This window comes from Pelecanus crispus, chromosome 1 (assembly GCF_030463565.1).
Source record: "Pelecanus crispus isolate bPelCri1 chromosome 1, bPelCri1.pri, whole genome shotgun sequence".
NCBI lineage: Eukaryota > Metazoa > Chordata > Aves > Pelecaniformes > Pelecanidae > Pelecanus > Pelecanus crispus.
Window position 1 is genome coordinate 1521551 of NC_134643.1, and position 16243 is coordinate 1537793.

General features: G+C 46.1%; 1 protein-coding gene across 1 annotated transcript in view; it reads left to right on the forward strand.

Annotated features, from left to right (window-relative positions):
• Positions 1-16243, forward strand: part of AHCYL2 (adenosylhomocysteinase like 2) — a 109828-nt gene that overhangs the window by 72959 nt on the left and 20626 nt on the right. The window contains exons 2-4 of the mRNA XM_075727473.1: positions 7942-8050; positions 15147-15290; positions 15966-16066. Of these exons, the coding sequence (XP_075583588.1) occupies positions 7942-8050; positions 15147-15290; positions 15966-16066 (354 nt within the window). The remainder of the gene's footprint in view (positions 1-7941; positions 8051-15146; positions 15291-15965; positions 16067-16243) is intronic.

Genomic DNA, 16243 nt, shown 5'->3' on the forward strand with positions numbered 1-16243 from the left:
GAGCACAGGGCTGGTGGGGAGCGGCTGAGGGAGCTGGGGGTGTTCAGCCTGGAGAAGAGGAGGCTGAGGGGGAGACCTGATCGCTCTGCAGCTCCTGGCAGGAGGGGGCAGGGAGCGGGGTCGGGCTCTTCTCCCAAGGAACAGCGATGGGACGAGAGGAGATGGGCTCAAGCTGTACCAGGGGAGGTTTAGATTGGATATTAGGAGAAATTTCTTCATGGCAAGAGTGGCCAAGCATTGGAACAGGCTGCCCAGAGAGGTGGGGGAGTCACCATCCCTGGAGGGGTTCAAACAACGGGCAGAGGTGGCACTGGGGGCCATGGTTTAGTGGGCATGGGGGTGTTGGGGTGACGGTTGGGCTGATGACCTTAGAGATCCTTCCCAACCTCAGTGATTGTATTCTAGTTTTACTTTCATTAAAAAATAATCCAGCCACCAAGCCAGGACAGATGAAATTAATTATGACTCTCCCCTTTAATTAGTTTAGCGGTGGACTTGGTAGTGTAGGTTAATGGTTGGACTGGATGATCTGAAAGGTCTTTTCCAACCTAAACAATTCGATGATTCTGTTCTATGATTCTGTAGGTAAAATCAGCCTTAACCTGCACATTCTTAAGCTGTTTATTCAGAAGGAAGATGCCAAAGGGTTAAACATGTGTGTTAATCCCAGAGTTGGTCTCCGTGTGACCTTTTGGCTGGAGAACTGGAATCTTAAACACTTTGAGCTGCTGTTAAAGTTTTGGCTCAGTGAGCAGCATTGTCAGGATTACATATTAGTTTAAGGCATGCGAAAGTATGGAATAAATGGGTTTGGACAGTCCGTTTCTTGAAGCAGTATGGTCTAGGCTCAGGAGGTGGATTAGGAGAACAGAAGCTGCCTGAAACGTTGAAGCTGAGGGTTGCAGGTCATTTCAAGCGTGGAGTGAGCTCACATCGTGGTGGAGGGGAAGGAAGGCATCACTGGTAGCGCGGAAGAGGAGCAGGTCTCTTCTCGGGTGCCTTTCAGATGCCAACACCTGGTGCCTACCTACACATCTCCTGTTTCGCGGGGGAAAGTGGAGCAGGAGATGAAGTATCTGGCTTGGCAGGTTGAGCGCTGGAGGAAGCCCGCTTTTCCTTCATGAACAGGGATGAGAGGGCAGGAGGAGGAGGTTTGGTCTGGGAGCTGCAAGCCCTGGGTTCTGGTGGAACATCGGAATGGTCATGTCGGTCCCCTCCGTTCTAGTCACAGCTGCAAAATTATTTCTCTTGCAATTTTTGCCCTTCTTTAAAAAAAAAAAAAAAAATTCATTTTATCACTTGGCGTCATAGATGGATGAGAAGTTTTTTTCCACTGGGAAAAGACTTTCCAGGCAGTTTGCCACATGAATAACCAAGTAGTGGCAGCTCTTGAAGACCACAAGCTTGACCTGCTGTTTCATACGTGAATAGATGGATTTTAATTAGCTCCATAACTTCCTTTTTATTTCCCAAGTTCGTTGCAGGTGGATTTGCAAGCTGTTAGCAATGCCGGAGAGCTTGTGCATCTTAGTCGCACAGAAAGATGTTGTTTTCTCCCTTTGTTCCTTTAAACAAACAAAAAAAATCCACGGCTAAGAATAAATTTAAGACGCTAGCACTACAAAAACGCTGCGCTCACAAAATTTAAAAGTTCAGAGAATTTTGAAGGCTGGTTCCTCTTGCACATTGCAGAAGGGGTGGGGATTTCATAGCTGTTACAGTATTTTAAGGTTTCATTGAGCAATTTTTAAAAAGAGTAGAAAATGTTACAAGCCTACGGCATGGCTAAACTTAACGCAGAGGGAGGCTGCAGTAAGGTTGGTCTCCAACCATGATTAAAAAGTAGATGTTAATCATGCATGGTTTATTAAATTATAGAATCCTTCAGATTTCTCTAGGATTGAACATGGTTCTCCCTGGTTTTATTTGAAGATTGAGCCCAATTACGACTGATATACAACTTCCAGAAGATACCTGAGCTGTGGACTGGAGGGGCAAGAACTAACTTTATTTTTAGCATTTTTATAGAATAGAGGTTCTTAATTTTAGTGTCTTAGACTCAGTTTTTACTGAAAAAAGCGCCCCCCCCCCCCCCAAAAAAAAAAATGGTATTTGATTTAAGTATCTTGATGTGATAACCTACTGGAAAAAGTAGTTTGTGCTTTGGTGGTGTGAGCTTCATACCCCTTTTCCAGGCTTTTCTTAGTTTACACTGAGCAAAAGTAGCATCTCCCTTAGGATTTTGCGTGAAAAGGATCATCAGTAATGTTAAAAATTACAAACTTACCTTGAAAACACATCTTTGGCTTTAGTATCAGTTGAGGCAAATGGTGCCAATCCCAGTCTCATATTTCCTGACATATTTCCATATTGGGAATAATCCATATTTCCATTTTCCAATTACTTTACAGATCCAATAAAGTTGGGAATTCTGGGGTTTTTTTCCCTTCACGGAGCAGGTGTTGCTTTCATATAGCCCAGGAATTTTTAGTTTTTTAGTGGATTCCTGGAAATCTGCTATGGAGATGTAAAATGCCATCGTGGCTCATGCCTGTTTGCAGAAACGCCTTGGAGGAGCACTTGCAAGCAACGTTTCCCTGGCAGCATTTTACCCATCGTGCTGTACCATCCACTGGACAACAGCGACAACTGTTGAGGAGCAATACTATATCAAATCAACGCAATATTATATCAGATCAGTGGTAAATTATTTCTAAAGCACGTGTATATAATAATACACAGAGCTGGGGGGAGCTTTTTTTTCATATTTAGTTAGAATTGGTGTTGAGGTCAATTGGCGATGCCCCGTCGCTTCCCAACTGTCTCTTCTTTGGAAGCAAATGTTGAGGTTCTTGATGGGAATTGTCTTGGGTACATTGTCAGGGACAAAACTCTTTGGATAGTGCCAACTACTACATAAAAATAAAATAAAAAAAAACCGCTGCCCTGCATTGGGTCTGCTCGGTGACTGGTAGCAAAGCATCGCGTTCCCCAAACCTTGCTGCTGGACAAGCATCCCTCTGGGGTTATCCACAGCGTTTTTCCTGCTTCAGTAGGTACCTGCAAGATCGGAAGACTAGACATAAGGAAGAAATTCTTCACTGTGAGTGTGGTGAGACACTGGCACAGGTTGCCCAGAGAGGTGGTAGATGCCCCCTCGCTGGAAACATTGAAGGCCAAGTTGGACGGGGCTCTGAGCAGCCTGATCTGGTTGAAGATGTCCCTGCTCATGGCAGGGTGTTGGGCTGGATGACCTTGAAAGGTCCCTTCCAACCCAAAGCATTCTATGATTTGATGATTCTAAGAGGAACGGTCCGACGTGGGAATAGCAGGATGTGTGTTGGAATCTGAACCCTTCCAAGGACAGACTCTGCACTTGCTGCCGTGGGGGACGGAGCGGGGACCGGCATAATTAAAAACCACTTTGCCATCTAACAAATGCCTTCGTTGTTTTAGTTGCTCATTAGTTAATTTTCTTCTAATGAGGCTCTGTTAACGTAATCATCTGACATTGGGGAAAAAGAAAGTAGGGGGGAGAACCCAAGTTAAAAAGAGCCTAATTAGCAAGTTAATTATAGCGAGCAGGGAAATGTTCTGGTTATATAAATAAGCTATTGTTATGCACACACAAGCCAGGCCACGTTAAAAACTGCCGCTAACCGTCTAGAGGTCAGGCAAACGCTGTAATTCAACATAAAACAGAAGTAGGGCTTGTTCGGCGGGATGCCTCATTAAGTCTTGGGGACCTTTCCTGCCAAAAAAAAAAGGGAGTCTGAAAATCCGAGCGGTTCCCCTTCCCTCCCTTCCTTCCTCCCTCCCTCTGCCTCCACCCCGCAGCTGAAACCAGAGCGGGCAGGATCGGGATCGGCGGGGCTGGGAGGTATAAATGGGGGGGCAGCCCTTGCCCCCGTGGGAAGACGGTGCGGAAGGGCTGTCGGTGATGCCGTCATGCCGAACAAGAAGAAATACAACGTGAACGGAGATTCGGGGATTAAAGCCCAGGTGAGGGCAGTCTTTAGTACCGTAATATCATTTTTCTATTTAAAAATACATTTGTTTTTCTCTACCCCCTTTTTTTTTCCCTCCTTTCCTTGCTCTTCCCCCCAGTCACTTCTTTCTGGAGCTGACTGCATCCCCTGCTTAGGGAAAATCCCAGTCTCCGGAAGACTTCTCTTCATTTTCTCTTGGGAGCAGGAGGTTTGAAACGGTGAAGTGCTGAGCCAAACACGTTGCTCTGGGGTTGTTCTTCGGAGCACTGATGGGTTTGCGAGCAGGGAGATTGCCCAGGAAAACCTCGGCCAGCGAGACTTTTTTGCTTGGTGAAGTAGCGTAGAGCGGCTCTTCATGGAGGAACCCCTGGGTCAACCTGAGACTTAGCTTATTTGAAATGTAATGAGCATGTACCTACGTTTAGAAGTCATTAACCCCTTGTGCCTTTGGAGGTGAGGTTTTTCAGCTTGATTTTTTTTTTTTTTCCTGCTGAAGGTTGAAAGCAGCAGCGCTTGTGTAGTTGCAGAGCAGGTTGGACTCCTAAATCCAAGCACCTGCAGCTCTCAAAGGCTTCATGATCTCTCCTTTGAGCTTTAGCCTGTGCAAAGTTGGCTGCTACCTTCAGAGGCGTTTTGGTTTGAGCTGAACGCGTTCAACCTGGAACCAAATCACTGTTCTCATCCCCGTCTTGAATGCCCCCATCTTTCCAGCCAGGCTGGAACATGGCGCGTCGTGCCATCAGTCGCCTTGTGCCGTTCAGTAGGGATTTAAACCAGAGTTTTGGTCTGGGTAAGCAGGGTCTGGTTTTCTCCTGGATTGAGTGTGCGTTGCTGAAATCTCAACTCTAAAATGAAGATGTGTTGTGGAAACTGGTTAAGGGTATATTCATGCCGGCACTTTGTACCCTTCACATGTCCATGCAATACAAAATTTAGCACTGGATGAAGGTGATGTCTCAAATAAATCAAATTCGAGCATCCATTTCTGCCTGCTCTCTCTGTCGTTCGAAGGATAAAGTCAAAAGGCGTTGGTGAAGGGTCAATGCTAGCTAAAAGCAGACCTGAGCCTTGACCTGGCAGACGCTCCTTCCCGATGTTCTCCTCTTCTGATGCCTCCTTCCACCTCTTGCCAGTCTGTGCCATGCTCAGCTAAAGCGAAACCCAGCCTGTGGCAGCGTTTAAGGGGTTTAAGCCCTTGAAGGGGTTTAGGGCAGTGTTTATTATAAAGTCCAGTTCTAATTCTGCCTAATTTGTTTCATGACTTATTTTGCTTTTCGGCATGGTCTTGCATATTGATGTGGAGGTACTTCAGGAGCTCTGAATGCAATTATCAATATTACCGTGTCACTTGAAATAGTTGCATTGCATGTCCTTGAAGAGATGATGTGGAAAAGGAAAACGTTAACTATAATACAAATTATTCACTTTTTGTTAGCCTTCCAGCATATCTCACTTTGCTGAGAGCATCGTTTCGCACAAATAACCTGATGCTTTGATGAAGCTGCGCAGCTGTCGAGGGATTTGTTTTAAATGAAAAAAAAAAAAAGAAGTTATTTCGGGCCAACAGCTTCTTAGAAAAGGAATTAAAAAAAAATGGTGTGTGTGCAAAGACCCTGTCCCACCGGGATCAGAGGTGTTAATCTGCAACACAACTCGACTGTAATATGAGTTTGACGTGGGTTTTTTTCCTCCCCTGTGTGTTTCCTGATCTGGTGTTGTTCTGTTGTTTGGTTTAAGATTAGCAGGGGAAAAAAAAAAAAAAAAAAGAGCTTCCAGGTGCTGCTGCAAATCCTCTCCCGGGTCCTTTCCCCCCTCCCCTGGGCTGTCCCTGGGCCAGCTCAGACTTGGCTTCACAGGGGACTCTGAATTAGCCGCCTGAGACCCCTTTTTCCTTCACTTATTGGCCCAAAAAGCCGGGTACCAGCTCTAGAGCATCACCAGCCCATCTCAAGTGCTCCTACTTTAAAGCATTGAGCTTGAATTTGAGTTCCCAAAACAGGATCAAATTTTTTATGGTTAGGTGACTTCTTTAAACAAAACTAACTTCTCAAAATACCCCAAGGAGTTAGTTAATAGACTCAATTAATGGCTTTCAGTATTTTGGAGATGGAAATATTTAACCCTGTTGCACCAGATTGAGTCAGTTTGTGCCCATAGCAAAGTCCAAGGAAATTTGCAATTGGAATTCACTTTTCCGATTTCACTGAGATTTAGCACGAATCCTGAAAATGGTGGGAGCATCGGTGGTTGGCTTAAAAAACAAGCACTGCAAGTTAAAATATTTCCTAAAACAATAACCCTGTTCTCCTGAATGCTTAAATATGGCCCAGTAGCCACGTATAGAGAGAATTAAAAGGGATGTTTTGCTGCCGGTGTAGTTTTGAGACGCGCCGCATCCCTTGGGCAAGGCAGGTGCGCTCTGAGCAGTTTTGACATCTGTTGCAATGTGTCTGATGCTCGTGGAGCCCTTTGGGGTCACCAGCGGAAAGTTGGTGCTGATGTGAGCGGAGAAGCGTTAAGACAAGTTCAACCCGAGGTGCACGTCAACGGGGCATGGAAGGCTCGAGTTTCTACTGTAAAATCACTAATAATCATCTGTAAGAGCAGATGTTTGGTTTATGTGAATACCTGGACTTGGGCAGTTTATAATAAGGAAATGCTGATTATTTGGCCTTCTTGCTGTTCTTTTCAGCCAAGGGCAGGAGTAAAACGAAGCTCGGAGAAAGAGGTTCTCCTCCTCCAAGCGATGCATTGGCCAGGGAAGGCGTGAAGCCGCTGGCAGGAGCCTGTTCTGTAAATACCAATGTTAAGTGTCATTTTCCCCTTAAAAAGGCCTCGATAAAGTGACAGTTCTTCACTTATCTCTTCTGTCCTCTGCATGCTTTGGAGCAGATCAGCTTTGCTGACTTAAAATAAGTATTTATCTCTCGGCTTGGCAGTTATCGTGGGCAGGGCTGAGCCTGGTTGTGCTCGGCTGCTCTCAAACCCGCTGCTGGGGCTCTTGGGGCTTCACAGATGTTCCTGGGGAGTCTTAAAATCTTCATTCCTTGGTGATGATTGAAATGGAAACGGGCTCGATTCTTCATCTCGGGTTGAGCGGGTTGCTATTTGTCATCCACAACAATTTGTTGCAATGAGAGGAGCTCCATTCAAAAAGAGGGCAGATGCAAAATGCCACAAAATATTGGTGTTACATCCATCGCTGCGGTATTATTGTAGGCCTTGCTGGTAAATGATAGTCTGTTCCTCCTCTCCAACTTGGATAATTACATTTTGCCAGTCTGCACACGGCTTCGTTTGCATGCCTTATCCTTCATTTCTTGATTTGTTGTATAAAGTTGTGTACTCTTGAATGCAGTACTCTTAAATACTTGTGTTCTCCAGGCGTCCATGCTCCCAACAGTTACAACAGCCTTGAGTGATGTATCTAATCTCAAGTGTTTCTTAATATAGAGTGCAGCTGGAAGCGGTATTCGTTGCTTGAAGTGTTTTTATTTTTGCCTTTTGTATTTCATACGGCAAACAGGGAGCATCCCATTCTGGTCACCACAATAAACGTTGCGAGATAGGTCAGTGTCCACACGAGCTCTGCAAATGTTGGGTAGCCCTAATGGGGCTTCTCTTGCGACGAATAACCCTTATCGTTAGCGTTTTGGAAAAATAAGTTTGTGTGCAATGGGGACAGAAGCTTTCTAATTTGTATGGTTAAAAGAGGAGCTTCAAGGTGTTTGAAAGACAAGTGTGTTGATGCTGCGTCTGGTGGAGGGTCTGAAATTAAACCAAGTAGGCGGTTTAGCGTACCCTGTCCCCAATTAAATAATAGGAATTGCGATTCAGCCTGTAACTGAGATGGTGTTGGTGTCTGCTTGAGGCTTTGGGTTCTTGGGATTAATCTTCTGTATCAGGCTGTTGGGTTTTTACATCTGACTTAACTATTCATTTCTTTTAACAGATCCAGTTTGCTGACCAAAAGCAAGAATTCAACAAGCGCCCTACGAAGATCGGCCGCCGTTCGCTTTCCCGCTCCATCTCGCAGTCCTCGACAGATAGCTACAGCTCAGGTGCGTGCCATCAGCTGCAGTTACAGCATTGCTGCAGACCGCAGGGCTTGTCCTGCATTTTGCTGAAGCATCTCCCAGATCTGCTGTGTAGTCGGTAGTGTCGGAGGGAAGGCATGAAAAGAGGGTTGCTGCTTTTTTTCTCATCTTCATGTATAGTTGGATAGAAAATTAAGCTACTCTGATCCTCATAACCCTCATGTGCAGTTGCTGCTGGCTTTCCTCCTGTCTTCCTTTTCCTTCCAGGCTCAGCAAAACAGGTCATCCTTGGCAGGTCACAGCATATTTGAGGAGAATCTGGGTAGATATCTGGTAGTTTGGAGCATCAGAGACCACAAGAACTCAAAGGTGCATCCTGCCCTTTCCCTCTCAGCTAGATACCTTGTGTATAACAAGAAATAATTCTGGTTTGGGCTGGATGACATGCTGTGAGCTACGTTTGGTTTTTGGTTGCAGAGTTTGCTGGCCGTGGACAAGTCCCATCCTGCACGCTGAAAGCCTGTGGCTGAAAATCAAATCTGAAGGTAGTCCACCCACATCTGCTTGTATGAGGGTGCTTTTGGCCGTATCCCACCTGCAGCTTCCAGCTGCGTGTCTGCTGTTGAAGGAAGCAGGACAGAGCCCGTGGGCTCACACAGGGCTGTCCACGCCGTCCAGTTGTGTGCATGGATGGCTGTGAGCCGAGCTCTGCTGCGCCGGCTAGCCCCAGCACTGGAGACCCGTCCCTCACCTCTTTTATTTCCCGGCATAGCTGACAGCTATGGCTGAAGTTGATGCCCATCTGAAGTCCTAGTGGGTCTTGACTGTTGAAGCTGTAGGGAACGTCCCTGTTCTTGTGCCCGTCCTGTCATGGTTCGTGCTGGGAGCAAACAGGATAGAACCTTCCATGTATGATGAACGTGAGCAGATCTATATGAAGTGGCTTTGTGGCAGTAGTGCATTGCCCATATCAGAGATCATTGCCTGTGTGCAATTGTAAAACACGCTAGATGAGGACCTACAAGCTTTTCATGTTTTTTAACAACCCAGGTTTAGAAGAGCAAAGGTAACTGGTGCAAAAGTCGTTGTTGTCCGGTCCTCTCTTCTCCTGGCAGAGGCAGGTGCCCATTTCCAGAAGATGCAACTGCTGGAGGTTGTGATCTGATCCCGCGTACGCGAGATGTGAAAGCCACGCACGGTCCGATGCCTTCATCCTCGTTCCTATGGAACGAGCAACTGTTCCTTGTCTCCTTTCCTGGCTCTCGTGTTGCTTTTTGCACACTTGGAGAAACCTCCAGAGCCTCCTCCAGAAGCTTGGAGGAACTACCCCCAAGGCTGGGGACAACCTGGGTGACCCATCACCCCTGCAGTGGCTGTGTTCCTACACCAAGGGCTTTTAGGAGAACTTGAGGAACAACGCCTGCCATGTCCTCTCCAGAGAGACATCAGCCCGGGCTCTGTTTGCACTTTGTAAGCCACCTGGGTTATGTTTGTAACGTTACCACCTTGGTAGCGCGTTTTAAGCTGGCATTAAGTATTAGACTTCTCTAATACAGGCCTGTGATTAATATAACATTTGTACAGGTTTTACAACTCCATCCAATATCTAATCAGCAGGGTATATTTTATGACTGTAATTTTTAAAGACTAATAGGCTGATTAGCCTGGCTGATGTCATCATGTTTGCTCCCCATTCACAGCTGAAAGAACTTGGAGCAACTTTGGGGAATTCTGCTCCGCCGCTTGCACTTAGCATCTCCTGCTAAAGCATCAGCAGTTGCAATTGATTCGCTTGTGAAAGTATTATATTTCCCTCCTAATGAAAGGCTGACAGTCAAGATGGAAGACTTCTGTTCTCAGGATGGTGGCAGGATGGGTAGATATATCCCATTGGTACCTCTCAGCGTGGATCTTTGTCATTCTCCTTTTAGGGCTGAGCAGTAGCACAGTCTAAAGAACCCATTAAGCCCTTCTGGGATGGGAAAAGGCTGGAAAAGAAGCAGCATGAGGAGCAAAGAGATGATAATGGAGGGGAAGAATCATAGAATCATTGAATCATTTAGGTTCGAAAAGACCTTTAAGATCATCGAGTCCAACCGTTAACCTAACACTGCCAGGTCCACCACTAAACCACGGCCCTAAGCGCCACGTCTACACGTCTTTTAAATACCTCCAGGGATGGGGACTCCACCACCTCTCTGGGCAGCCTGTTCCAATGCTTGACAACCCTTTCCATGAAGAAATTTCTCCTAATATCCAATCTAAACCTCCCCTGGTACAGCTTGAGCCCATTTCCTCTTGTCCTATCACTTGTTCCTTGGGAGAAGAGACCAACACCCACCTCACTACACCCTCCTGTCAGGTAGTTGTAGAGAGCGATCAGGTCTCCCCTCAGCCTCCTCTTCTCCAGGCTGAACACCCCCAGCTCCCTCAGCCGCTCCCCACCAGCCCTGTGCTCCAGACCCTTCCCCAGCTCCGTTGCCCTTCTCTGGACACGCAAGAGCTGTGTGGAGGTCCCAAGGTTTGGAGGTGGTGGGCATGAGTGAAGAAGTGAGAGAAACTCAAGTGACTCTTCCCCGAGATGTGCTTGGTGGGAAGGCAGTTGTCCCAGCATCTCTGCCCAAAATGTTGAAGAAGTGCCGGTGCCATTTTAATGATGCAAGAGAGGCCTGGGTGTGGAAACAGCATCTCTGCAAACAGCCAGTGGTTTCTTGCCCTTCCTGCCCATCAAAACTGGAAAAGCTCTATCAAAATCATCAGCTGGTCTCCAACATACGTACAGTCTGTGAAGCTGCAGTGTGGAGCCGCGTACTCTGAGATGGCATCACTAACTGGGCTTTGCTAGAAGCAATAATGGGAAAAATGGGGGTGGTGAGGCACTTGCACAGGTTGCCCAGAGAGGTGGTAGATGCTTCATCCCTGGAAACGTTGAAGGCCAGGTTGGACGGGGCTCTGAGCAACCTGATCGAGGTGAAGATGTCCCTGCTCATTGCTGGGGGGTTGGGCTAGATGACCTTTAAAGGTCTCTTCCAACCCAAACCACTCTATGATTCTATGAAAAACCAGAAGAGATGCCGTTGAACACGTTAGCTTTATCACTTGGTTGCTGTAAAGTATGAAGAATGAAAATACTAACGATCCGTGCTGATCTGACACTTCAAATTAGAAGTAAAAGTCTCTTATCTCATTACCCTTGCCATAAGCCGCCCGTTTTCTGTAGTTGTTCCACGTCATTTAAAACGAGTAATTTTTCTCAACAGGGTAATTAATTGTTTTCTGCGCCGTTTGGGAGTGGTTTATACGCCCAAGGACGCGCCGTGGTGTTTAACAGCATCTGCTATTGCAAACCAGGGAAAGGCACTGACCTGACAGCTCATCTTCGGAGTCGAGGGGACGTTTTGGTGTTGCGCTCGGCAAATCGTTTAAATTTTGGTAACTGTTCTTTCCCTTTCTGCAAACCTCAGATAACTCTTATCTGCTCAAACAAAGATTTTTGGGGGATCAGCTGGTTTATATCAGCCCAGCGCTTTGAATACTAAAGCGCTCAGCGTGGTGTATTATGCACCGCGTACACGTTATGTGGGCGCTGAAATGAGATTAGAACAGTAATATCTTTAATTAAAGGCGATTGACTTCATCCTCATGGTGTTTCATAACTTTCAAAAGGTTGTGCAGAAGAGAAACAAGATTTGTCTTTTTAGCTGGGCTGTAGCAGGGGCGGGTTGCCCCTTTTTTGCCCGTACCTATGCAAATACTACAGATCTAAAATATTAGCAAAGCTAAACTTTGCTCAGTTTAGGCTCTAACATGGTCTTTGCTGGGGTAGGACATGGGCTGCAGGTGTCTCCTTTTCTCCCCAACATTTTTCCACTGGACAACAGTGCCTGAGACCTGCTGCTGGTTTCATGTCATTCTCTTTGAAATAATACAGTTTATATTAAAATGCTGCGTGGCTCTACGGAACGCCAACCCCGGTTATGAAGCTTTCATTAATCAACTTCTGGGTGATTTGATATGATATTTTGGAGACTGTCTATCCCATCAGTTAATTGGATATTTCTGGATTACAGGTGCTAGGAATCCTTTTCTTTCTGTACTCGTTTTTCAGTTTACAGGAAAGCAAGGGCAAAATTTACTATTATATGTTAGTACGCTATTCTACTACACTAGCAATATTAGTTTAATTACCATAGTGCTATATGCACTGTTATATATTATGCATACGTAATAGTAAAAACCACCTGCATATGAAAATTTGGCTACCATCTAGGCGGGGTTTTTTTGTTTAAAAAAAATTAGTTTTCAGCCCCCAGAACCAAGATCGATGGTTTTAATGAAACCTCTGCACAGATTAGCTGTCTTCAAGGAAATAATCCTCCTTGAACTAATTAATCCTTCTGGAGTCCTTGATATACAAGAGCTTGGTATTATATAAGGTGCTCTTTTGTTATTAAGCCAGGCTCCCGGTCCTTCAAGAGCTACTGTGGGATTGTGAACGCAAACTCAGAAATACATTGCCGTCAGCGTGTTGTTTGCAGGGTTGGACTTGCCTTTCGCGCCCTGCTGAGGATGGAGCCTTTGCAGAGAAATTTCAGCAATGCATAATTCTCCTCTGTAAGCGGATTAAGACCTGAGCGGGTCTTGGGGAGCCTGGCACATCGACAGCGGCAGCGCTAAGCTTTTTTTCCTTGGGATCATTCAAGCTCGCTTCATGCGAGCCAGAAGAGAAAGTAATCAGCTTGCTGGGTGCTGCAGGAAAGACAAACCCATGGCCGTGCTGGGGGGGGAAGGGTTTAACTCCTTGGTTTGGGTTTTCTGGTGTGAAAATGTTAACAGAGCTATCAAAATGCTGGGGAGAGGGGTGGTTTGCCTTTACTCCAAGTCTGCTGAAGGGGCTGGCGGTATCAATCTTCACTTGAGGTCTGGATGCCGCTGGAAAGCTGCGGCTCTTTGGTAGCATTGGTGGGTGGTGATGAGACCATGGGTTCAACCATGCCGTTCTTCCTATGACACTGTGTAAGAAGCACTCACCCTTCGTGCTACCAAATTCCTTTGGCACAGAACTGGGGTAGAAGGTTGGGAATCTGTACTGACTGTTGGCTAGAACAACTCCCTTGGGTGTTTGGTGTAGATCATTGCTTCTCAGAGACTGTGCTGGGAGAGAAGCTAGCTCACGCGTGCAGCAACACATCACCCAAAGCCAGTAGCTGTTGAGTTTGACTATGTAACATTTCCTGGGTAAAGATTTAACCAATTCTTTTCTGGTGTCGTGAAAGAAAGAGAGCTCATCATTCTATGTCATGCCTTCACACACGCACATCATTTGCTAGCGATGCATAGTATTGGCCAGCTCCCCCGAGGCTGTCATGGATGGTGCTGTTCTACAGAGGTGGTCCTCTTCCGCTGTAACAAATAATCTGATGCCAGGTCTTGCGTTCATTTCAGAAGTACAACATGATCTGGAGAGTAAAGACTTCAAGAAAACTTCAGGGCAATTTCGAGAGGAATGGGGGATGACCATGTGGATGAGGCTTTTGAGTTGGCTCCCAAGGTGTGGCTCCTGCCTGAGAGGAGGAGAAGGAGGAGGTGGTGGTAGTGGTGATGGTGGTGCTGAGGAGCCCAGCTGGACCAAGAGCCCTGTGCTCCAGGTGCTTTGTCTCTGGAAAGGGAAGAGTGACGCTTTCTAGTTCGTCTCCAAGCCTTACGTGTTGCTTTGACTGCTGATGCCAGTCCTAGAAGATGAAAGAGGTCTGATCTCCCACATGGGGGCATATTCCAGAGGAAAACATGGCACAAATAGTCTCTTCAGCTGATCCTGATAAACTGGAAGCAGAAGTGGTGGCTAATTCATGGCGGCTCAAGTTGAAAATGGACTCTACATGTGATTTTAGTAATCAAAATAAATGGGAAGGAGGATTTCTAACTCCATGAAGGGGTCTTCAGTAGATCTCCATGTATCTGCTATAGACTAGTTGCCCAACGAAAAGTTTGGAGGGCATTGATAGGAGAGGAAGACAGTTATTGACAGCAGCTGTTATTAATTCTGTGTTCACGTGCACATCCATGCCCGGTACTCATATATTGTCTCAAACAAGAAGCATAATCTGATTCTGTAAGACCATATGTTTGCTATCCCCGTAGGCTCCTTACTACAGAAAGAAGTGGTACCATCTTTCTTTCTCTTCTCTTATCAAAAAAGCAAGAGGGAGGAGGGGTTAAAGAAGATCCAGAAAGGCAAAATATTAAATACATCTCCAAGTGTTTGTTATTTATAATAGAAAAGAAGGGGAAAATTCAAGGGCTGGGTTGAGCTGTTTGCAGATGTACAGAGATGTTGGTTGGAAGGAACCACCAAAGTCATCTTGTCCCCCTGCCCACTCAGAGCAGGACATTGCCAGCACAGGATCAGGTGAGCCATGACTCTGACCAATTCCTGAAGTCCTCCAAGGATGGAGATCCACCACTTCTCCAGGCAACCTGTGCCAATGTTGCATTATCCTCCCGATGAAGAAGTTTCTTCCTACCATCCCATGTGAGCCTCCCAAGCAGCAACTTGCGGCCATTGCCTTTATTGAGGAACGTTGAAATTGAGCAAATCCAAGGGCTGGGAATACCACCATAACTGAATAAATAATTAACTAGCAATGCTTCGCCATGCCATTGTTTAAAATGAAATTGGGTCTTGTATCTATCCTGTCTTAAATTACAACTCTTAGTGTTCTGGAAGTAGTGAAAACATTAATAGGCATTTTTGTTGGCCATTTTAGAGCTGTAAAGGCTTAACATTTGGGAAGAGAGATGGGAGAAGGCCACAGAGGAGCTGCAAAGCGTGCGGAGATGAGCCCATGGGGGGCCCCGGGCAGTTCTCGAGCTGATTCCCTCCGGTGTGGTGTTGCAGTAGAGGTAGATGACAGTGAGGAGGTCATTGCAGGTGAAAGTTGACTGTGGGGAAAAGGTCGTTGTGAGGAGAAGAGGAGATCCCCCTGAGGACGGAGGGAGTTGGCACGTGCACATGGAGAAGCACATCCACATTCAGCAGATCATCTGCACCCTTCCACTGCAGGTGGTTTGGCTTTAGGGAATATTTTGTTCTGTCTCTGACCTCCTTTTCTTCCTCCAGCTGCCTCCTACACAGACAGCTCTGATGATGAGACCTCCCCCCGAGACAAGCAGCAGAAGAACTCCAAAGGCAGCAGTGATTTCTGTGTGAAAAACATAAAGCAGGCAGAATTTGGGCGCCGAGAAATTGAAATTGCTGAACAAGGTAAATGGGGCATGTTCCTCAAGCTCCGCATTGCCCTAGGCTGTCTTGTGGGGTTCTTCCTTCCCCCAAATCCTCTACTTGCGAGCTTCAGTATATCGGTGATTTCTTGACACCATTCCTGTTAGAGATGGGAAAACTTTTATGGGATTTTGTGGGATGGAAAGGAGTTACAGGTTATGCCACGTAGCTCCAACCAACCAGCTACCGAAGGACTACCCTATAGTCAAATGCATTTTGTTAAAATCAGTAAAAAAGATTAAATCCATCAATCAGACAACTTTGTTTTAGCATGAAAATCCGTAGCAAAGGTAATGCAGTGTTTAGGTAGTTGGAGGGATATTGGAGAGGCTGATCAGAGCAACGACTCCCAAGTCCTCCTCAGCCTGAAGCAGATTTTCCCTCAGCCTCACCTGGGTTTTGCAGGTAGAAATTTGAAAATGTGGTGACATCCTAAATAGTAGGAAAAGACCTCAGAGGGTTATTGGGTCCTTTTCAGCTGTGCCATGACTTATTTGATCCTTGCTCTCAAGGGGTTTTGCCTTTTTTGAAGCTGCCACGGCTGTACAAATTCATAAGGCTACCAGATGGAAGGGCAAGAAGCAATGCTGGCTCTTTCTTCTGTGCTCACCCCTCTTTCCATCGCATTACGGACTTCTTTTTTGTTTTGCCTTTCAGAAATGCCTGCGCTGATGGCTTTGAGGAAGAGAGCTCAGGGAGAGAAGCCACTGGCTGGGGCCAAGATCGTGGGCTGCACGCACATTACAGCGCAGACAGCTGTAAGACCCCGTCGATAAACTCTAGACAGGGATTTTTCACTGCTTAGCCTCTAAAATAGACCCCGAGCGGTCTATCTATAAATATATATACCCACACGCATATATATGCTGCATATATAATATACTTTGAAGTTCTTATTTACTTCATCCATTTTAAACTGTAAAAAAAAAAAAGTA